At 40.0% G+C, this 24,436-nt stretch overlaps 2 protein-coding genes across 2 annotated transcripts; both read right to left on the bottom strand.

Annotated features, from left to right (window-relative positions):
- Positions 1-1,121: 1,121 nt before the first annotated feature.
- On the bottom strand, positions 1,122-6,783 carry LOC118784580 (matrix Gla protein-like). Its single transcript, XM_036538890.1, has 5 exons — positions 6,604-6,783; positions 4,584-4,709; positions 3,799-3,828; positions 3,494-3,581; positions 1,122-2,708 (listed from the first exon to the last, which is right to left on the bottom strand). The coding sequence occupies exons 2-5, from the start codon at positions 4,639-4,641 to the stop codon at positions 2,567-2,569; spliced, it is 318 nt and encodes a 105-aa protein (XP_036394783.1). The 5' UTR covers positions 4,642-4,709; positions 6,604-6,783; the 3' UTR covers positions 1,122-2,566.
- LOC118774925 (endoplasmic reticulum resident protein 27) lies at positions 5,054-16,758 on the bottom strand. Its single transcript, XM_036524577.1, has 7 exons — positions 16,701-16,758; positions 16,107-16,192; positions 14,425-14,562; positions 13,864-13,980; positions 13,067-13,192; positions 12,485-12,682; positions 5,054-5,062 (listed from the first exon to the last, which is right to left on the bottom strand). The coding sequence occupies exons 1-7, from the start codon at positions 16,756-16,758 to the stop codon at positions 5,054-5,056; spliced, it is 732 nt and encodes a 243-aa protein (XP_036380470.1).
- Between the last annotated feature and the right edge of the window lie 7,678 nt (positions 16,759-24,436).

Below are 24,436 nucleotides of genomic sequence, written 5' to 3'. Positions count from 1 at the left end.
TTCTTTCTGCTTTCTCTTTCCTTCTCTCTTCCTCTGAATGATCAACAAGAATGAGCCTTTCTCTCTTGCTCGTGCTCCTGCTTTCTGTCCAGTTTATAAGTCTACCTCCCCACACTGTGTTGAGTGTGTGATTGGTTGGGAGATCACGTGACTTACACCCACAAACATGCTCTGTCACTCAAAAACACGCATGCACACACGCACAGACACACACACACAAGCGCGCATAGACACACACACACACACAAAACACACAGACAGACACGCACACACAAAACACACACGTGTGCACAAACACACGCAAACCATTAACAATGCAAGACATAACGAGTGACCCATGTGCTTTGCATACAGAAAATGTGCAAAACATACCTCTACTACCATAAAGTTTGAAAATATTACTCAAACACTCATATTGATCTTTTTTTTTCTTTTTTGCAAGTTTCTTTATTTTTTTTTTATTCTGTTTATAACACTGTTTTGCATCTGATGCTCTTCAGTCATTTTATATAAAATTCAACACAAAATAAATAAATAAATATATAAATAAATATATTTTTTTAAAACATTGTATCACCAATAACTTGCATTTGTAATCACATCTATGATGTAAAGCCTTCCTGTGCCCAGTGCTCCTCCCCCTCCCACACAAACCCCAAACTATAGCCTGAGCAGACCATACGTTACTAATTGAACGACAGGAGACACCAGCAGATCGCATTATGTGACAGAGTTTAATTAAAGGTTTTCCTTTTTCCAGCAGAACCACAGCGATTTCCTATGTTAAGAAACAGAGGCCAAGCAAGAACCAGAAATTTACAAAAAAGCACAACTTAACCTCATGCTTGATGTATTTATATATGCAAACGCATGTATTTTTAGTGTGCCATATAGTATGTACACTGATATACATGCGGTGTGTATATATAGAATTTGTGAGTATATATGTACATAATATAGGAGATTTCAGATGTAGTTTTCTAAAGCATCTAAATGTCAATAGTCCTACTAATAATACTGCTAATAATCTACCATAATAATGAATGTCCACAGTGATTGATTTTGATTTTTCTTTCCTTTTTTGCCACTTGTTTCACATACTTTAGGCTTCCCACATCAATGGCACAATTTACAGATACAGAGACACCACCGCACTGCAGTGAGACATACAGATTATTCTGCTGTATGTTGACCTCTTTCCATCTCCGTCTGACTGTTATTCTTGGTGAAAGCAGTTTGTGTTGGCAAGATAGGTTGCAATTAGCCTGTCTGGTTCATTGTTCCTGCTATGTATGTGTGTTGATGTGGGGACAGTGTTTAAGAAAAAAGCCACCAGTCAAAAAGGCAAATTGAAGGCGTCATTACTTTGAATTATTATTATTTTTAACTCACTTCACTTTTTATTTTTTTCATTTATCTTCGTAACTGCATGGAATTACAGCATAACAACAGTACAACTACATGTATAGTTTGCGTATTAATATAAAAGGTCAGGGTTGGTTTTTTAGGTTAGGTGTCAGGTGAAAGTGAGGTTAAGGATTAGACCTAAGATTAGGGGCAGTGCTGAGGCTGGGGTTAGGGATGGCGGTAATAAGGTTATAAACCTATGAATGTATATCAGCCTGTGTAATTACATAAATCTCATACTTATATCCTACATAATTTCATATGATAACACAGATACATAGCAGCATCACAACAGCTGCAATGCAATTCCACTAGCTGGTTATAGTTCATTTCATTCAGAACGCACGTATGTTACTCCAAAAAGCAACGTGTTCAATAAACAAACAAACATTCAAAGCTTCTGTTTTATTGAGGTTGCATTTCATCCCACATATGGATTCTCACTGTGTTGCCTAACGTGTGTTAATATTTGCATACATGTAGCATCTCTGTTGCGTAAAGCAATAAGCATTGCTCTGCAGTGCGGAAATGAAAGCATACGACAGTTACATGGTGCGGTACTATACAACTTGCAATGGGGAGGGATATTGTGTTATAATGAGTGTGCAACATTCTACTGAAGCAAGCTAGATTTCAGATTTGTCAGAATTGTCAGAAACACAGTTACGATGACTATCCTTCTGAGTGTAAAATAGTTCCATTCTTAACATGACAATTGCTGAAAATTAAAGAGATGATGAAGGTGATAAAATCAGATATGTCAGAGTGATATATGGTGCTGTATTTTCGTTAAAGCACAAAGTAAGAATAATAGATAAGTCAGGGTGACAGTGCCCTATATATCACACTACCAGATTAGAGAATTAAACTATAGTTTGAATTATATATGTTTGTCTGGGTTCATCATCCTGATACAAATCTTGTAGACTATAGTGCTTGAATAATGTCCACCATGTAACTCAGGCCTAGACTAAGAATTCAAAATGTGGAATGAGTGTATGAAGAGGGGGGAAAGGAGGTGCAGGAAGTGCTTAGGTCATAAATCATATATCCATAACTGCTGAATGAATAAACAAACCAAATGACCAAAAAAAAATTAATATGACGAGTGACTTTGATTGATTTATGCCTTTCTCAGTCCAATGTCTTCCTGTGAGATTCAGTATCTGTTGCCGCCTGGATTCCTATCAGCAAAATATTTCTCATAGGCCTTCTGGTAGCCATGGCGATAGGCGTACAAACGACAGAGAGAGAAATCCTCACAGATCTCTGACTGTCGTTCCACTGGTGATTTCACCAACCTGAGAAAACAATAGAAAGGGGGAGAGAGAAAGTGAAGGGGGAGAGAGAGAGAGATAAAGAGGGAGGGGGGGACACAATTGACATAACTGACCATATCCCAAAATGCATCAGTGCCCTTCACAATGCTATGATACACACATGCTTCTAGAAATTGACAAGTACAATACAGCCATACAATATGCACTGCAATCAGACTGCAAATAAGAGGAAGGTGAGTCATGGTTGTGTAGGGGAGCCATGAAGTACTCTGAAGATGTGAGTCTGCAACGGAAGATAGCCAGTGATTCAACTGTAATGACCACTACAGGAAGCTCATTGGTACACAATGGTTACCTTCAGTATTGTGGTTGCAGTAATCGACCTGTGTATGAAATGGTTACCATAAATAGCTGTGGCTGTTGTAGTGTATACACTGGTGGTTGTTGTAGTAATCTATGCACGTGCGTAGTGGTTACCTTCAGTAGTTCTTGTGGTTGTAGTGATCCGTGTCTGTATGAAATGATTGCTGTAAGTAGTTGTGGTTTTTGTAGTAACCCATGTGTAAACATAGTGGTGGTTTTTGTAGTAATCCAGTAATTGTGGTTGTTCTAGTAAAGCATAAGTGTGTGAAATGGTTACTGTCAGCTGTTGTCTGTGTCATAATCATATGTGTGTGCATGTGTGTGTGTATATGAATTGGTTACCTTCAGTAGTTGTGGTTGTTGTAATAATGTGAACAATCTGAACAATCAAGGTAATATTATCAACAGCTACATTTGTTTTATTGACATTGTGTGAAGGTTACCTTCTGTACATGTAATTGTTGAAGATGTTCTCTCTTGGAGGGTTTATAAAGGAGTTGGCTTGGTATGGACTGACAAAGGGATCTGAAACTTTGATAAAAAAAACATGAATATAAAATATTAACATCAATATAAAGATAGCAAAATTAATGACCATTCACTGGGAATAACAATGGTAATGCCTGTATAACCATCCCATACTGAAATATGTCTGCATGTGCAGTTATTTTATGCTAGCCTGTATAGGCTAGCTCTTCTTCTGCACACATTTTCAGTTCAGATTGGATGCGCTCATACCGGTTCCTACCTTCATAGGATTCATCACTTTCATGAGATTCTGTGAAATAATAAACAGACAAGAAAAAGACAGAAAGAAATGCATTATTCACAAACTATCAAAACATTTTACAACATTTAAAAATATAATAATTGCTGTAATAGTTAATATAATATAAAATTGTATTATTTAAATAACTTTTGAGTAAATTGTATCAGATCTAATGAATACATTCATACAAAAAGTATTACTATTGACCATTTTTAAACACTGTTAAACTTCTGTAAACTATAAAACATCACATTTTGGAAAAGTAGAAGTCTTTCCTAAGGAATTATGGCCTTTCCAAGACCTTTCTGATGATCTACAAGGCCAGCAGTTTACAATATACAAGGCCAGCAGGAGACGGACATGGCCAGCAGGCCATGTCAGTCTCCTGCTGACAGTCCACCAGGGGGCCTCAGATATTCCATTAATGTGATACAATGGATTTATAAGAATGAGTACACAGGTTTCATCAACATCGCCTCCCAGAATAGATTTATTAAGCAAACCTGAGAAAGACCAGATTCATTTCTTCACACTATAAAATTCAGGTGAAAGCCAAGCCTGTGTCTGCTGTATATTATATTGTGCTTTTGGAGAGCAGTTTTAGTTTATATTAAAGAAAAACTCACCATGTGTGAGTCCCTTGACTATTTTTCAAATAGACAAGCGTGAATATAAAATCAACCTCCTTTTTACATCTATAATAAATAGTCAACACAAGGGCAGCACACGTCACTGATGAACCAGGTACCAAGAAGAAGTCATACCGTAGCAGAGACATTGAAGGAGAAGGGTGCTCAGGATCACGCACTGGAGCACTTTCATCCTGTCCGTACACACCAGCGATAAGGAGGGGAAACTGGAATGGATGAGGTGGGCCGCTGCAGGAGCTGCTGAGATTTTGAACCAGATCAGTGTGCACTGAGAGAAATCAATGTTTCAGCCATAATCACTTCTCAGGGACAGCAGCATATACGGAGGCCAGACAGTGGTCAGAGAGCAAGTGGTTAAACAAAGAGAGAGGGCCAGCAGTGTAGCATAGTGGTTAAGGAGCAAGGCTCATGACCGAAAGGTTGCTGGTTTGATTCCCCGCTGGGGCATTGCTGCTGTACCCTTGGGTAAGGTACATAACTCACAATTGCCTTAGCAAAATGTCCAGTTGTATTACATTGTAAGTCACTCTGGATGAGACTGTCTGCTAAATGCCAATAATGTGAAAAGAGAGGAAAAAGAAGCACTAGGAGATCTGAGGAGAAGAAGGGGATTTAAAAACACCGAACTGGGTAATGGAGGCTCACCGATATTAGACAGGAAAAGGAACTGGGGCTGTTAAAATATTCAGAGATTAATGACCCCTGAACCCAATGAAGCACGTGCAGCAATTGGTATGGAAGTGTGATATATGCAGGATGTGAATGTGCAGAAAGATCCCCTCTGCCACAGATGAAACAGACACCCAGATGGAGGGGACAGAGGAGGAGTAAAAAAAAAAAAAAAGCTGTGTGGGTCTACGCCAGGTGACTGACACCTGTGCAAACGACCCTTTTCCATATGCTGGGGGTCAGACAAGATTCCACCAAGACCCTAAACTCCACATGCTCCCCCCCCTATCAGTCATCCTATAACAAGCATGGGCGTGTTTGTAGCTTTTGGACAGCACCACTTGACTGCACTGCCTGACTGCTCTTCTTATTTAAAAAAAATGAAAAATTAAATTTAATTAACAATTGTATTGTTATATTGTAGTCAAAATAGCATTTATTGCATTGCCTGTTCAGAAGTAAACATCACACGTTTGTTACAAATAATATTTGCACTACAAAAGCGCACTAATGTCATGTACTGTTTACTGGTGTGCAATAAGTATTCATTAGATTTCATAGCAGATGTGAGTAATGTCTAGTTTACCACAGGCACTGCAAAACAATTAATGAAGGATAAAAACACGAATGCCTAGCAACAGTAATGATAATAATGTTTTTTGACTGTGAATTAATGAGATCTTTATATAAAATGTTACCTGTCTTGAATATGGATGCCAGTGCATACACCTACACTGTTGCATGGTGTAAGTGTATGTCACAGTGGTACTGTTTGAGTGGGTGTATATATACTTTTACATTTCCTCTCATTTTGCACCACTAACTTTTGAAAGTGCCAATTGCATTTCAGGGTCAACTCACCACAACATCCTGTACGCTTGCGCAGCATCTCTGGGGTGCAGTGAATGCAACCCTTTGATACATGCACGTGCCTAGCACGACTATTTTCGACAGTACTAGTCCCACAGTGCACCAGTACCCTGGTGAATAACAGCATTCTAAGTGTGGTGTGAAGATGAAATCTCCTCGACCCCATCAGAGAAAAAATAACTGTGGTCTGCAGCTATGAACTCCCTGACGCAATCAGTGAAAGACAAAGCACAGACTCAAACCTGGGTCTGTGCTGTAGGACTCAGCCTCCACTTGGAACGTATGCCTTAGGTGACTGAATGACTTGGGGGCAGGTGTACATATACATTTGCCCCAAAGGCATATGAAGTGTAATGACTACAAAACATACAGAGGCTGAAAAGATATGACTTCTTCAAGATCTTAGAGTAACTGGATAAAAATATATTTATTTTCTATTTTCCACAAGTCTGTAATGCCTCATGGCTAAAAAATGACCAATATTAGACATTAATTTTTATGAAGGCTAATAATTGTCTATACTGTCTATAATTGTCTATCTATTTTGGATATGATGTGATAAACACACATCAGTCAGCTTTTATTGTGTACTTACCTTTAGGAAATGGAAGGGAATATTAGATCGCAGTGATTTGCTTCTCTTGTGTTGTTCCTCTCCCTGTTTCTCTGGCTGAGAAGGCTTGATTCAGTGTAGCCAAGCTATATGTATCTTTCCTTTCTTTTACCCCCCCCCCCCCCCATTCCACTCTTTCTTTCCCCTCCCTTCCTTTATCAGCCCATCCAACCTCCTCAATCGGACCAAACTATTAGCTGACTTCCTCCCACTCCCTCTCTCGTTCTGTAAACACTCACCCACTGGCTCAAAAACAGCTGGAAAGGTAGAGTGAAAAAAGAGAAGAAAACAGTGTTATTATTTGCCTGACTTGTCTCACTGGCATTTGCCAAGAACAGTGGCTGATTTCTAAACAACATTAACAGCAAAATTACCCAGAATTAATCTGGGCATAGCAGCAACCTGAAGGAAGCCATATTGTGTATATTGATTGAAAACGTTAATGTGGGACACTATACTGCCATCCTGTATAATTTCATCCAGAGTCTGTCCAACAGGAACCAGATCCTGTTTCTGCACCCAAAGAAAAACAAGTTCTTCATTGCCATATGAACAGAACACGAGAATGGGTGCTGTATGTGGAGTATGTTTTGTTTCTTTATTTCTCATTGACTAGACAGCCACCACTTAACCTAATTGACCTTTAAGCTATGTTCTATTTTTGTGCTTTGTTGTGTGTCGATACCTCAACAGAGGTGTTAGTAGTTGCTAAGAGGTTAGAACATTTTGTGCTGTATTTTTGTTGAGTTTTAAATTCAGATTAGGCTTTGCTTTATGTGGTGACATTGCTCCACTGTCGAGTTCCTTGTGATGAAGATGCATTGAAATGAAGCAGGTGACAGAAACATGTCATAGTCCCAGAGCAAGACTAAGAGGAGGAGAGAGGGATATGGGAACATCTGAAAGCACATGCAGTGCATCAGACTGAGAAAAAACTTGTCTTTTTTATGGGGTAATAATAGTGAAAATACGTGGTTTCACTGTTGATGATTCTCTAATAGAGGTATTAAATACCTCTTTGCCAAAGTAAACATCAATGGGAGTGTGAGTGACATGCTGTGTTTTTAAAGTTATTTTTGTTGCGCTTAAACTGCTGACCTAATGAGTGTTGGCGTACAATCCCCCTACTGCAGGGCCGTGATAGTCTGTTTGCTTGAGAATTTTAGGAAAAAAAGGAGAGGAAAGGGAGACGAGGAGAGAGGGAGAGATGACTCCAAACTCCCCTCCAAATAAATGTATCTTAGACTAAATCATGTAAAAGCATTTTTTTTTCTGAGTTTATCTCTATTTCAGTGTATTTTATGTTCATGCCTGATTCAGAATGGTAACATGTTTTATGTATTCCAAAATGAGGATCATTTGAGTATAAAATGAGTATAAAATATAAAATTACTTGAGCAACTCTATGCAGAGGACTCACACAGGGCATCACAGGACACAAGACAAAACAAAATAGAAACACAGACACCATATAAATAAATAGAAATTAAAGCCTGTGACATAAATTCCAGCCCTAAGAGTTGGAAGGGCACAGGCTTGGGCGAGGCCAGACAATGGTAGACCCTTTGAGAACGAGCAGACACTACTAACTGAGGAGGAAATGAGAGAGGATAGTGGCCAAATCTGAGGGTGTCAATTTAGCCCACAGTCTGTAAGCAAACTCTGTGTCTTTCTCCCTCACAGTAATTATTTAATCATGATGAATCATGATGCATATATCATGGCAGAGGCCTATGATAATGTTACCATTTATCTACAGCCTCACCTGTAGGCTGACAATTAAGCCAAAAAGACCACATAGGTTGAATTGTATGGTTTTTCTGCTTTTGATTTACCATACTATAAGGAAATATTTGAGAGCAGAACAGCATATCAATCTTTTGTCCAGCACTTGTAAATTAATGGATGTACCTATGTCTTCTGTTCTCCTGTATCTGTGCACACTCTAATCAAGGTACAGTATCAGAAATCACAGAGAGATTCACTAGCCTCTCTACCTTCATATACAGTAGAGAACTAGTGAGTGGTCCTGTAGTAACAGAGTACAGACTACAGTACCTTGTTGTGCATATGGTCCCCAGCAGTTGTGGTATATGCGGATTACAAATTGTATGAAATAGATGTATGTATGTGTGTGTGTGCTCGAGTTTATGTGTGTCTATGTGTATGCATGTTTGTCTGTGTGCCTGTATACATATGTGCATGTGCATTTATATGCATCAGTGAGTAGGCCTTTTACAGTGAGTACTTTTTTTAGAACGTAATGTTTTTAACAGAGTCCCTTTTCTCCCCCTTCTCCCTCTCTCATTCCTCAGTTCCCACTGTTTCCTTTCCCCCCTAAGTCCATATGGTGTTTTTTGGATGCAGAATTATGCAACAAACAAACTCCCACACTGTTATTCCAAGGAATGTAGTCTAAGAACGTAGTCTAGAAGTGTACTTACAAAACCCAACACTCTACATCCTGCTCATAGGAGTAACTCTCCTGCTCTCATGAACTTATTAAAACAGACAATCTCTCATTTTCCTTTTGTACAATTATCTAATCCCTTGTTTATTCACACTAATTTGTTTGAAGGATTCTCTCGGTGGTTATTGTACCGTGCTCACATGTGTTTCTTCATATTGATCCTCAATTTTTTTTATTGTTGTGTGTGTGTTTGTTTATGTGTGTTTGCATGCATGTGTGTATGTGTCTCTGCAGATGTCTGTGTTTTTATATGTTGTTTCATAGGATTACTAGCTGATGGACATAATGAGCATACTTGAATGTATGCTTTGTTATGTTATACAACAGAGGGAACCATTCCTCTGTCTTGACTGGTTAATCTCTCAGTCTTTTTCTTTTAAGGTTTTCCACAAAGACCTAATCCCTCTGCTCACTCATGTTGGCAATCACACACACACACACACACACACACACACACACACACACACACACACACACACATGCACACACAGGCAAATGTTTGGGTACCCTCCGACTTTCATTCTATTCTTGTTTTCCAAAAAATGGCTTCACTGTGTCTTTTTAGTCTGAGAAAGATAAGTAGTCTGTGACTAGCCAACATTGCCATTTTCTCAGAATTTACTATCTCTCGTGGGGCATTTTCTCAAAAGTTGTCCCCACTTTGATTGCAATACATGCCCACAAACACACACTCTTAACACGCAACAGTCTGTATTTCTATAAATGTCTCTCCCTCTCTCAACTCCTCTCTTTCCAGCCCCTGTAAAGCAGCGTTCCTGCTGTTCAAAGCTTGCTTCCTTTTGGCTAACGAACCCTATGAATTATCCACATTTGTCTTGGCTTCAGTTATCCCTTCATTTTTCAGGCTAAACTTGTTTTGTATTTTTTGTGACATTCTTTTATGTCTAAAATATTTACACTGTATCCCTAGACATTGACAGCATCTGGAATTTTACTGTTTGTCTCCTGTTTTTGTCTGTTCTGCTTCTCCGTCTCAAATGTTTCCCTCCCCTTATCTCTTCATTTCTTCCTCTCAGTCCATTTCTTGCCCTCATGACTTTCTGTTTTCCTTACATTTTCTTAATCTTGCTTTAATTTTCCTTACATTTTGTAAATTTTCCCACATCTCCCTCCACTTGTGATTGGAACACAGTCTCTGTCTCCTCTGCATGCACCCTCTAACCTCTCTCTTTGTTTCTCAATGTAATCAGGTAAGTGAAACCGCTAACACAATACGCTAACTATGCAGCGGCTGTGAACTAATGACCTTCGGTCAGGGACAGGCAAACACACATACACACTTCCATACAACTACAACAGTATATTAAAATAATATTTGTCCTGTTGTTAAAAGAGTATATTTAAAGCTCTGGGTGCTTACACATTGACCTAATATACCCCAAAAAGCCACTATTGACTTAGTATATACAATGTGTATTTTCGTGTATGCCGCTGATGACTTTTGATGTTTCTTTTTGTGTGAGGGGCATTGGGTATCTGTACCATCAAATCAAAGTTAAACTGCTACGTGCGAATTGCATGATTAAGATTAAGATCAAGTACCTCTACTTCCCTCAACATCTTGGATGAGCATCTCCCCGTCTGCACATCACAGACACCTCTTGGGTCAGCTTGTCAAAAAAAAAAAAAAAAGCGCACTACTTTATCAGATTCATGTTCACCATTAGAAGGTGGCAAGTTTGCAAGTTGGCAAGGTAGCAAGAGGGGATGTCAATACTGACCAACAACAAAAACAACCAAATAAAGACAGTATTATTCAGACTATATTTTAATAAATTTTCAGCTTCTTTACAGTTCAGTTTTAGCATCTGGTTTTGAGTCTTCCTCCTGTTCCAAAAAAAAGCCATTTTTGAGCGATGATGTATTTTACAAAATATTTGGACATGCAGTGTTGATCGAGACCATCTAAAAGTTTAATAACAACACTCACATGTTTATGCTTTCATGTGATATTAATTACCAACAGTCCTTAAAAACAATTCTGTACAAAGGCTTCCAGGCAAAGCTTGAATTCCAGCTGTCAAAATTCTTTAAACAAAAGGAGACAGAGGAGAAAGCAAAGGCTTGAAGGGTGGAAAAAGAGAGAGTGCTTCAGTAAAACTGTAAGACAAATCACACAGAGTGAGAGAGAGAGAGAGAGAGAGAGAGAGAGGGGTGTGAGGGAGAGGGTATTTGAGGGAAGGGTCATGTAAAGAAAGAGAGGAAGAAATATCAACTGAAACACCCAGCAAAAGTGAAGTGAAATCATTACAATAAGTAGGCAAATACCTCTGCTGTATTTCTGTTGTGTTGCAAATACTTCTGCGGTGTTCTTGTTGCCATTACATGTCAGTTTAAATGAAATGTGAGTAATATTGAGTAGTATGGCTTAGATAAAATTCAAAACTCTGGTTTTAACCTATCAAGCAATAATCAGAACAGCACCCTCATACATACTATCTGTTGTCAAACCCTACACTTCTGCCAGGCGTAATGCAAGGGACAGAGAAGAAAAAAAATTGGACAAAAGGGGATGTTTACCATCCAAAATGAGGTTATAAACAGAATTTGTACATATATAAATTGTGGTCTATGGTCCCATGAGCTCCCTGCAACAGTCAGGACAGCTGGGGTCACTGGTCATTTTCTGGCGGAGACTGGAAACCCACATATTCAGACTACATCTTGGCTTGCAAAACTCTGCCCCCTCCACTCCTAACACTGTGGTAAAAGTTTGAATTCAAGGTATAAACATTAGAGGCAAAAGCCTGCTGGCAGCATAAGCTGTGGAATAAGCTTACTGGTCAAAAGTTTGTACTTTGTACAAAATTTTGTGGCAGTACAAGCTTGGTGGCTTAAAATGGCGATAATAATATGATTGTATGCCTTATGACTGCACTTATTGTGGCAATGATTCCCATAATGGAACCATATTATAAACATGGCACTAATGATTCAGTACGTACACAGCTACATGCTTAATCCCACTAAATGTAGGTTTTGTAAGTCACTCTGAATAAGAGTGTCTGCTAAATGAATAAATGTGAATGTTATAATCTTTTGTTGTATGAGGTGTATCTGCTAAAATCTGTACATCTGTAAACTGTCTGAGTTCGCTATTCTATTCCATTTCTATTTTGTACTTTGAGTTGTATAAAATAGAATAATAGAAAGTTTATTTTAGACATACCTAATTCAACTCAATATGTGGTCAATAATTCAAGAGCAAAGCGGCTATGAATGGAACAAGAATCAAGTTACTAACCGGGAAGTGACCAAAATCCAGGGGCAAGGAGACAGACAGAGAATAGGGTGTTAAAGAAACCAGTGATGAAAGGGAAACTGCAAGCTGACTCTCAGGTATCTAATATCATCATTGCTTTCGGTTATCACCTGTAGTGTCCCCTGAAGAAAGGAGTCACAGAACTCCTTCACTCGCTCTGTGGAGATCTCCCCTGAGGGCAGCAGCCACTTCCTGTCCGAGTCACCATCATAGATGCCCACTCTTGGGAGGTCACGTGACTTCAGTCCAAAATAACCCAGGGAGCGGGCATTGGATTGCAAAGCACCATTTACCAGTACAAACAGGAACTGCAATGAAGACTCTCCATTACCATTCGAAAGCTAAAACACTGTAAGTGTAATTCTGAAGAATTAAAAATCAGAATATGTTATAGTTTGAACAAGTGACAACTGGTTAACAGAATCATTAGAATCGTTTTATATTTTAATAATATACTGCACAGCTACAGCGTAGTGGAACTGGAGGTGAACGTAATCCAGTATATCTCTGCAAGATCCAATAAAACTCAGCTCAACAAGTCTAATACAGTATTACACAACAGAATTAAATCCAGATCAATTAAGTAGGGAACAGTTCAGCACGCTGCAATAACAAGCCTAACAAAGACCACGTCCATGCAATCCAATGCAAATGTGTTAATCCTGTTAAACCCAGTTAAGATCATTACTGACCTTGCCACTGTATTCTGGGGCAAGAGCCCCCAGCCTGTCTTTGAGCTTGGTGAAGTCAGCGCTCCCTCTGTTGGCGAAGAGGAGCAGGTGTGTCTTCACTTCAGAGTTAAACAGGCCAACAGCAGTCTGGGTGGTGGGGGTAAGGGGTTGAGAGAGATGGGGGGTGGTGTAGGGGGTTAGAAGGAGAAATGAGTGGAGGAAGAGATGAGGAACATGTGGTTTCAGAGGAGGTCATAAAGTTTTTTTTATTTTCCTGCAGTCCTGTATGGAGTGCGTAGAATATAAGGTGATATAAAATTTTCACCATTCATCATATTGTCTCAGTTTATTAAATTCAGCCAAAATTGACTTTAAGTGAAAGTGTGAACACATGTCTCCAAGAAATACTCAAACCACCCCCAACAATAACAGAAATTTGGCTGTGAGGCAGGAATCGAAACAGAGATTATGTTACAGTTGAGAGTGAGGATGAATACAGGTAGATGCAATGCCATAGTTCTGTATTGGGGATGCAGATTAGTAATGGTGAAAATGTGATATTGCAGTAGGTGTGTATGGGGCTGTACTCAAAGATATAGTAGCATGAGAGTAATTGGTGACAATGTATAGAGTGTTTAACAGCGATGTGCTTAGTTATGTAGTAGTGGGTGAGTAATTGTTGAGAGTATAGTTACAGTGCTGCAGGGCTGTACTCAGTGGTGTTTCAGTGGGAGACTAAAGTGCAAGTGTATGGATACAGTAGAACAGGGTTGTACTCAGTGGTTTAGTAGTGGGAGAGGAATGGGTGTGTACAGTACCACAGCGTTGTACTCAGTGATGTAGCGGAGTTCATTGATACGGAAGAAACGAGTCAGTCCTTCACTGTCCAACTTCTTTGACTCAGAGAGAGGCAGGTTCTCCTGGTGCAGGTCTGCCTGTGGGATGCGCGCGCACACACACACACACACACACACACACACACACACACACACACACACACACACAGTGAACATGTGTTCATGGCACACATCAGGTGAATCAGGTGTCAGCTTATTATAGTATGGTGCAGGTGGACACAGAGGTGGACTGAAACTTGATATACAATCACAAGTAGAGAGTGCAGAGAAAATACTAAATTCTTCCCATATTCTATTTTCTTAGATTTACTTGTATCTGTATCAAGATATTATTTCAATCAATAGAATTATTTCAATGTATTTAAATGATTTTATTCTATGTTTTGAACAATATAATTTTCCCTTACACTGGACTACAGCATCTGCACAAAAAATATAACAATTGTGATTGTATGTGTGATGGAAGATTTAAAAACAGGTTATCTTATTCAGGTAGAGGTACATGGCAGGACAGACTCTGACCTTTCTAAAGATGGAGATGGTATCAGAGGTAATGTCATATGCCGCCCACACATCCCTCTCAGTACACAGGGCCACTGGGAGAGGGCTTACTTCAGATGCTGCCTCCAAAAACTCCTTATAGCCAAAACTGTCCTCACCCTGTGAGGGCAAGAGAAGAAGATAAAAAAATGAGTGCGGCAAAGGCGGGCAGAGAGACAAAGACAGTGAACTGTAGTGCTGTTGATATATAGGCATTTACATTTACTTTTATTCATTTGGCAGACGTTTTTTATCCAAAACGACTCACAAGTGAGACAGAGTACAACACAAGCAAAAAGCCATATAAGAAGTCAACAATATTAGAAGTGCTGCATAACCAAGTTTCAAGCTAGCTACTAGAGATACAAGTGCCTTCAACCATTATATAGACACATACCACACGCTATGATTCGTATATCCCTTGTATTACCCCTGCGCTACTTTCTCTTATATTTTCCCTTTTCCTTTTCCTCCCTCTCCCACGCTTGGTGTGCTGTGGTTTATGTAGACGTGAAACCCATGCCAATCCTGCAATTACTGAGATGCGCCCTCATTTCCTGTCCGCCTGCCATTCAACCCCCGCGCAGGAAGTTTGGCCAAAGAGCCTTGGCATTCTTTGATGCGTGCCTACTTGCCTGCAACCAAGGCGACAGACAATTCCTGTGCCAGATCTGCCCTTTACGTGAAATCAAGAAAAAAATCAGACAGCATCATTACTGCTTTAACTCCAAATATAAGACGGTGGAGAACTTTGCTCTATATTTTTTCCCGGAACACTGCCTGTTTCCCTCGTTTTTCACTGTCTCTCTGTAGCCATCAGTCAGTGGTGATGTCCATGCCTTTCTATCACTTGGTAATACCTATTATTACATTACATTACATTAATTTAGCAGACGCTCTTATCCAGAGCAACTACCACACAAAAGAATAGAAGTGTATCTGATCAAGCTGAACGAGCAACAGTGCCAGACCAGGCTAACACTCCCAGGCCAGCGACTGTGAGCACAACACTAGTCAAGCCCTACCACCAGTTAACTTGTGCAATCTGATGAGGCAACAGAAGCCAAGTGTACTACCATACATCAGTCACTAGATCACAGAGTCCAAAACCCAAACACATCCAAAACACATTGCGATACTAAATAAACTTAAAAAAAAGATAATAATAATAAAAATGTAAAATAAACAGCAAGTAATACAAGTAGCAGGTGTTAGGGGGTGAGGATTGAGGTAGAACTGAAGAGGTGGGTCTTCAATCTGCGTCAGAAGATTGCCAGTGATTCCACTGTCCTGACCCCCGTGGGGTGTTCATTCTACCACTGAGGGATCAATACAGACAGAGATCGTGTCTGAGAGGAGAGACCCCATTGGGATGGGCTAGTCAGTTGCCCCATGGTTGCAGAGCATAGTGATCTTGGTGGAACATACGGTGTGATGACCGATGGTAGGTATGAGGGGGCTATCCCATTCATTGCCCTGTATGCCAACATGATTTTTTTTTTTACTTGATGGGAGCAAGCTAATGAAGTGAGGTGAGGAAGGGGGTAACTTTACAACATTTTGGGAGGTTGTAGTCAAATATAATATTATCTGCTCCTTTACTCCTTACACCTTTCTGGCCTGGCCCACACTCTCTCTCCTCCATGTACATCTTCCTGTCTTACCTGGAAGAACCCAATCACCACCACTTCAGCAGAGTCAATGAATGCTTGAGCTGCACTGGCATCAGTGAGCCTGGGGAGGGCGCTGTCTGCAGAAAAAGACAGGCATGATAGTGCTTGCATATTAGCAGTCTTCTCTGTTTGCTGCCTGGTTGATCGCAATGAACAATGAGGTATAGGACACAATGGAAAGAGACAAAACCAAAAATCAATACTTGCCCAAAGCCTATAATTCACAGAGCAAAGAGACATTTCACTGTTACCATGATGGGCAGATATAAGCGGTAAACTTTGACAGTAGAAGGTGAGATGAAAAGATACATTCTGGTTTAGAGAAGAAATGTCAAACAGGACACAAAAAACCAAAACATTTCATTAGTATTTTTTTGTAAATAAACTTGTCCAGGGCCACTTGCTCATGAACCAGTGACCATCTATGCAGGTAGGTTCTACTAAAACAATTTGGATAAAGCACTCCAAGGGACGTCAGCAGCACTTAATCTAAAACTTTTACAATCCACAACACTCTGAAGCCCAGGCCCACAGAGTGCCTAAAATGTTTCATGTATGTAAAGAGGAATACTTTGTTGGTCTTACCCTTCTCTTTGGCGGTCGCTGAAGTAGTCAACAAAGAAAGAAATAGGATGAACAGCATTTTAACACACAATGCAGACTATATGGACAATCGGAAAGAGAGTGAGGTGCACAGTGGTGGGTCTCCTTCTCCCTATGAATGAAATGTTGTAAGGGTTTGTCTCTGAGGGCTTCCGTCTGTCTGTCTCTGTCCTTCACGAAGCCATGTCTTCAGTTCTGATTGGTGGCTGTGTGAGAATTTAACAGGTGTTATTGATAAGGGCAGCTCGGCCCTGGCTGAGGGGTACGTGTCACTGTGTCAGAGTGAGACTGTGTGAAAACACGCCTGCGCTTGTGCCTGTGCGCATACCTCTGCATCCCTCTGAACTGTAACAGGAACCAGAAACCATCATTGGGGCGGCAGTGTAGCATAGTGGTTAAGGAGCAGGACTTGTGCCTGAAAGGTTGCTGGTTTGATTCCCTACTGGGGTACTGCCACTGTACCCTTGGGCAAGGGACTTAATCCTGAATTGCCTCAGTAAAATATCCAGCTGTATAAATGGACATTGTAAGTTTCTCTGGGTAAAAGCATCTGCTAAATGCCAATAATGTAACATTTTACATGGTGGGGATGATGTTAGTCAGAACTAGGTCTGTGCTTTTTTCTGACTGGTAGGTGAGGCCGAGATTGATTTAATTAGGGTCTATATAAAGCACTGAAACAAAAATAAACATAGTTTTAGAATTTAAGAAACAAAAAGAAAAATGGTGTACATTCCTTTATCTAGGGCAATCATAGACAGTGGGCACATCAGGAATGAACAGGATCCCTTAACATCCAGCTCTCACAGTGACTAATATTACACAAATTCAATTGGGTACAACAGGAGGAATTAACTTTTACTTCTTATTGTCAGTTTAAAAAGATGCCACACGATAAGTAACCACACCCTGTCCTTCAGAGTGCTGCCACGGAGCCTGGTGTGCCAGTGAAAGGCATTTACTGTTGCATTGACTGAACACTAGAGTACACTGTCTGTCTGATTGAGCTCTGGCCAGAAAAGCTCCATTGGTACTAACATAGGCTGGCCTTTGACTGTCACCACCACAGGAATGGGGATCTATTTGTCCCCTTAAGTGTATGTTACGATTTCTCAATTGACTGTGTCTGCTTTTTTCCTCTTTGTCCCAAGTTTTTTTTCTGTCCTCATGGCACCTACGTGTTTGGTTCTTTTCTCAGAGCTACGCGTGGTTCCATTTTTTCATGTGGTGGAAATGTTCCGGAATGGCGCAGCCCATTGTGTGAACCGACTCATCACAACACATAATGCACAGAACACAACACGCGTAAATGTCATGGGTTGTTTGCTTGTGTCAATCAGAAAAAGTCACAGTATTGTTACAATTCTTACTGTTATACAATGAGTTAGCATAATACCAAACAATGTACTAATAAATTTAATTAAAGGCAAAGTTACATCAGCGACGAGAGCCAAACTAGCTGGAAGACTACTGTTTTGGTCTTCTTTCTTTCATTTTTTTCTTCCAGTTATTCTTTCACAAAAAACTCTTGACAAAATGGCTGCTTAACACATTTTCCATACGCATCACTCAATCATTTCGTATCTGGGCACATTTGTTATGCTTGGATGAAAAACACCAAAAAGAGCAACTCCAAATATACCTGCAACACATTATTTTCACAATATTCCTAGATCAGGCTCATATTGTTCACATTAATTATTCATAGAGTGCACAGTAGGTGAATGTGAACGTTTTGCATGCCTATTATGACCACCATCTGTTTTCCAAATCTTCACATTTGGTAAATTCATCTGGCAGCTCATGTCTGTGAAAACCCGGACACACCCAAAATGGAAAATACTGTTGTTTCTAGTCCTGCATACATTTCATTAGCGTCCACTCTCAATCAGCCACATATTTAACCATTGTCTCTAGATAAGGCCTCAACCACTGGGTTTATATATGCACACATAAATGCATACATATATATTCATTATTATAACATTTAAGATCTCTTTTGTTTAATGAGACAGGAGTTGTGCTACAACTGTACACATTTGAAAAGTAAGGCAGGACTTGAGTGTGGCTGCCAAGTTTTGAAGCAAGAGTGATCTTGGTATTGTAGCTTACTGGAGTTTACCAGTTTTGGAAGCTGCATACAAGTTCCGGGCCAGTAAAAAAACACAGGCTCCCTTGAATGTGAATTTAGATTGCACATGAAAAATTACTCACATAAAACCAATTCCTATGCAAGGCCAGTGCTCTTTGTATTTACTAGTGGAAAGATTACTTACTAGTTTGAAGGAGGGTTTAGGATTTAAAACAGCTTTACATTTTCATACTTGTAGGGTGGTAGTTGTAGTCTGTGATTTTTACTTATTTTTCTGTACATGTCATTATTTGTCAAATTGAATAAATTGATTTAAAAATTCTATTTTTCTAAATGTTCACTTGTCATCACATTATGGTATCTTCCCTTTGAATGTAGTTGCTGTGAAATAATTCTCTATAAACGACTATGCACTATGTATGTATAACTTACTGGTGGCTAAAATGACTGTAAAAGACAAATCGACTGGACTCAACTATTACATCAGCTTCTGAGAATGATATAAAGGCATTTACAAGTGCTTAAAATTGTACTTATCAGGCATCAACACATCAAGTATGTTATTTCAATTTGCACCATGAACTTATCCTCTAAGACAGGGGTGTCCAAACCTCTCCTGGAGGGCCACTTGTCCTGCATGTTTTAGATCTCTCCCTGCTCCAACACAGCTGATTCAAATGATCAACTCGTTATGAACTCCTAAAGCTGCTGAATAACAAACTGATCATTTGAATCAGCTGTGTTGGAGCAGGGAGAGATCTAAAACATGCAGGACAAGCGGCCCTCCAGGAGAGGTTTGGACACCCCTGCTCTAAGAAATCCAAACTCTAAGAAATCCAGTCTTGTTTGAATTGAATTCATCATTTTTCTTTCTTACTACAAAGTTAACTGGAAGCAGACCACCTACAGGTAAATTCTGAAACATCATAATTAAGTTACCTCACAGTTATGTATAAAGATGGATATGTATAAGGAGCTTAGAGTGGAAATTACCTGGAGATTTTTTGGCAAAAATCCCAAAGTATTTCTAAGCAATACACATGGAAAGTAGATTCAGTAGATGGCCCATAGATGAATTAGCCATAACAATGTTTATTTGTTAAAGCTTGGAATGTACAACCAAACACTTGTCCTGGGCTCTATTTCTTGCACAGCATCCTTAAGTGCCTTGAAAGCCTATGTTGTGAGATGCAATGTATTATTTGTATCATTTGTGTTTTCTGTCTATGTACAGCATTAGGTGCAACATACATATAGCATAGCATATGTATATACAGTCTGTTGTAGGACACATTGAGATAACTTGATTCACAAAAGCTAAGATAACAAACAACTTGAGAAAAGGTTTAGGTTTCTTTTCAGGACCACAGTGTAAGCATTCACGTCATAGCTCTTGAGATCGTTTCCGAGAGCTTATCCTGCTAACACCTTCTGAAGAGAAAAAGAAATGGAAAACAGCTACAGGTGCAGATGGGTGAGGAACAGCCCCCTTTAATCCCATAGATCCCAGCTGAGCCATTCTTTCCATTGGTGACCTCTTTTCATCTTGCATGGTGTCTCTGCCCATGGTGAGCTGCCCAATAATATGCATTTATGGATGTCTGTAGCAAATCTTCACCTACAGGACTACCCCGTTCAAGCTTTTCCACTCAGGTGTACGGCCTTTTGTCAGTGGTCCAAGAACTCTTTGGCTCCAAGGACAACATTATATTGGTCCTGTCTCAGACCTCCAGTAATGCTGGAATTCTGGGAAACTGACTGACTTCCAGCCACCTCCATCTTGCATTCATTCAGATCCTTGGAACATGTTACACTTTTTAATAATTATCATTATCATCATCATCATCATAATCAGCATTATCATTACAATGGCAGTGATGATAGTATTAAACCGAAGAGAAGGAAGATACAAAAAAAAGAGAAGAATAAAGAGTTATAAGCACATCTCATTCATGGGACTCGGAAGAACTATTGTTGTGGGAGAAGGCTGACCCATTAGATAGCACAGATAGACTGTGTTCCAATAAACATCCAGCTAACATAGCACTTTTTCAGTCTATTGAAACAAACATAAAAGTTTAAACTAAAAGTTTAATTTAATTTTTTCATTACCATTGTATGGACTTTTTCAGTGGTGCTGTAAAAAGAACAGAGTGTGACAGTGTCTGGGACATTGGTAAACACAACCTGAGTAACCATCTATATTGGGAGCACCAATTTCCCTAACTGAATTAAGAGAAGCCTCACAGGCAAAGCTTGTTATTTCTTGTTTTTGCCACAACACTGTTCTGTGTTTACTCATGTCCTGCAACTCAGTTGGACATGATTAACTTCTGCATTGAGAAGAGGCTGTGCTGGAAGTTTACAGCATAATCACAGCCTTGATTTTGTTCTTTTTTGCCTACTTTCTAACTTTAACCCCAATCTCTGTGATGTCCATCTAAATTCTAAATGATACCAATTCTGTATTTTCTCTGTAATTCTTAGTGTCAGTATTGGAACTGTCACAGCCTAGTTGAGAGACCCGTATGCCATGCTATCTCATCAGCTCAATAGGTGGCCAATATATAAGAAAAACAGACTGCTAACACTTTAGTTTCTTATCTGATGACCTGTTGTAGACCACACTCACCAAATTATGTTAGCCTACAACCTCCCTACCTAGCTACAGATGATAACAGGCCAGCTAGCTATAACTGGCTGTTGAATCTACTCATTGTGTGTTGATGGCTAACCTACGGTAGTTGAAGTTACATAAGGTTGTCAATCAAATTTCTCTTTATGTGTAAGAAAGGTAAGTTTGATGTTACTTGGTTGTTTCAACAAATGGTCACCAACAAATGTGACTCGTTACAAGAAGGAGCAGCTCCAAAGAAGAGTGACTGCATCCTAATATGCTTACTGTCAAAGGTTTCAATATAGCACTAAGCAAACCAATCTGGCCCTCTGTCCTGCGCGCACTGGCAAACAAACTAGGCATGGCTGTGCCCTGAAATGCCCCCTTACTGCTTGGGTTCAGATGTCAAGAATCCAGTCACCCAAGACATCCTTAATGTTAACATGACCCTAAATACAGCAGTTTTTACTGGCATTGACATAGCTACATATCATGACGGGAGCCTTTATTTCACATCAAAATAGTGTCAATGACACTATAGCCTATATTTATATCCAATCATACCATTTTAATCTTGGTTTTAAGCAGTGTTACCCTGGTGGAAAGCTTGGTGCTCTTTTATCTGATTACTTAACATCTCTTATTCGGATAGCAGCTGGTGATTAAGCCTGCTCACCCTGAAAATGATGCTACAGCTCTTAGCATTGTTGGCTGCATCCCCATCTAAGTAAATGACCTCATTGGGAGGCAGGGAGACCTAACTTGGCATAGTTTTGCCTGTGTCATCTAAGTACATACCTGCTGGTGGAAGGAAAGGGTTTAAGAATAGGTGCCTTCGGGACAGACTCTATTGTTTTCAGTCTGGCCCCTTCACTTGTGATGGAACAAAGAGCCTCTATGAAACCATGGAAACCGCTTTAGGTAGCATGTCTTTAGTTTTCAAAATCAGTGCTTGGACTCAGTGCTTGGATGATATAACACACATTCTTCCATAGTATCAACAGATCCCCTCATTTTGTGATATTATTCTTTTGGAGCTCTTTGCAGCATTGTGCCAGGAAGAGGGCTGGGAAAACCCTGTCACCTGCATCCAAAGTCATATTTAGTCAGAGCTGGAGCTGTGGAGAGGCAGGGGTAGGCAAGGAAAGGGGTGGGGATGGATACTTGCGTAGGGGTGGGGTTGAGAGAGGGGGATTCCTGTGAGTGAGGGGTGACTGTCTGAGAGGATTAGTTTCAGGGTTATAAATATTTTTCGCTGAGGAGGATGAGAAGTCACGACATGCTGTTCCTGGACAAAATAATGACTCTCTGGCTGTAAATGTACTAAATAATATCTTGCATTCCCTGCATTCACTATGTTTATCCACATATAATAAAGAGAGGAATAGAAGGTAGAAGTGTCTATTTCATTCTATGTTTCTCCAATCGGCCAAAAAGTTGGATTTTCTTTCAAAATGTACCTTCAGTTGCCATTCGTCTAACAAGGGGAAATTTCCCACTTGTGTTTTCCCCTCTCACAGTATGGCAGCCTATTGCAACCTTTATCATCTTCTTTATGTGTTTAGTGAGTGCGTATATGCGTGGGCACTACAATGGTAATGGTATTCTGTAATCCATTTGTACAGATGGGATTGTGTTGCAGGACAAATCCAGGCGCAGTACCTTAATCAAGAACTAATGTGTGCAGCGTCATTACAGACTGCTTCACATACCCCTATACCCCCGACTTCAACAAACTCATTAGACATCTACAGGGCTGTGGGGAGCCACAGAGAGGAGGTGACAAACTGGCCACACCACATGACCTCCACCACAACCTCGTGTTGTTCACGAACACGTTAAAAGAGCGCGTTCATTGAACGTGCTCATTTTTCCAGTGAATGGTGAACTTGAACGTACCCGTTTACAACTAAAGAACGTGAACTTGAGCTCATTCAGGTTTGCGCGAGATTCGGAATCCTTGGGCGTGTTAAAGTTACTGCTTGATGAATTAGCACGGACGGCGTTATTCCATACTTGAGACATTTTTATTAGTGCATCAGCTAGACAGCTCGACAGCTCGCAACCAACTGCCCATATCCCGTGTAACGATCACTGTGCATGTAGATATACACATAAAATAGTCCCTGGACAATACCCTTATATGACAGGGTACATGGTGCACTGTAAACACCGGCTAGCTTAAACAATTTTTGCAAAATGGCTAGTGCAAGTCATTGATGTACATATGCATGCAAATGACAAACAAAGGAATTTACTTTGTGATTTGAACTTTTCATTACTTTATTTGCTTTTGCACTTCCACTAGGAATATACATAACTTATGAATGTACAAGTATACACAACCAGTAGGAAGTGGCAATGATTGGGGGCTGGGGATGGATGGGTGGGAGGAGGTTCTACTGGAAAAGATAAGTCAGAGCAGCTCATTTAAAAAAATGGAAGAAATGAACTGGGAGCGTGAACTTGTTCAAAATTCAAAACTGTGAACTATGAACGTGAACTTGTTCATTTTAATCTGTGTGAACTGAACTTTGAGCTAGCTCTTGTGAAGTGTGAACTTGCACAACACTGACCACAACCACATACCAAGAGTCAACTCCCTGAAGTCTCAGTCCTGTGATCACACACGAGGAGCAGAGGCAGAGGTGACCTTAAGATCGGCACGGACATCAGAGCAGCTGAGGGGAAGCACAACATGCTAAGTTCCAAACTGGCATGGCACCAACGGTCAGCAGGTCCATTTTAGCGGCAGGCAATAATAACACCTTAGTCCACAGGTCTGTTCAGTGCACTGGGAGAGGTTTATCGTAGGCCAGAGGGCAGCACTAGGATTATGTTCTCCACTGGGGGAAATTTTAACTTTGATGGACAGAACTGAGAAAAAAATTGCCCATGTTGCTGCATTGTCTTGAGTGTATAATGAGCCTGCATAGATCCCACTCTGTAGAAACTTACTGTAATATTACCAGTCCATAAGTGGTGTGCAGAATGTCAGCTCTCTCCATG

Source organism: Megalops cyprinoides, chromosome 1 (genome assembly GCF_013368585.1).
Source record: "Megalops cyprinoides isolate fMegCyp1 chromosome 1, fMegCyp1.pri, whole genome shotgun sequence".
NCBI classification, from domain to species: Eukaryota; Metazoa; Chordata; class Actinopteri; order Elopiformes; family Megalopidae; genus Megalops; species Megalops cyprinoides.
The sequence above is the reverse complement of the archived record's forward strand: the minus strand, read 5'-3'. Positions and strand labels throughout refer to the sequence as shown.

Excerpts from the sequence above, each read along its gene's own strand:
- LOC118784580 (XM_036538890.1), bottom strand. The coding sequence starts at position 4,641 with ATGAAAGTGCTCCAGTGCGTGATCCTGAGCACCCTTCTCCTTCAATGT. Across the intron at positions 3,582-3,798 it reads AAGTGATGAATCCTATGAAG|TTTCAGATCCCTTTGTCAGT; the intron begins GTAGGAACCGGT and ends TTTTTATCAAAG. Across the intron at positions 2,709-3,493 it reads AACAATTACATGTACAGAAG|GTTGGTGAAATCACCAGTGG; the intron begins GTAACCTTCACA and ends TTGTTTTCTCAG.
- LOC118774925 (XM_036524577.1), bottom strand. The coding sequence starts at position 16,758 with ATGCTGTTCATCCTATTTCTTTCTTTGTTGACTACTTCAGCGACCGCC. Across the intron at positions 13,981-14,424 it reads CCATCTCCATCTTTAGAAAG|GCAGACCTGCACCAGGAGAA; the intron begins GTCAGAGTCTGT and ends CGCATCCCACAG. Across the intron at positions 12,683-13,066 it reads CCCCAGAATACAGTGGCAAG|TTCCTGTTTGTACTGGTAAA; the intron begins GTCAGTAATGAT and ends TCTTCATTGCAG.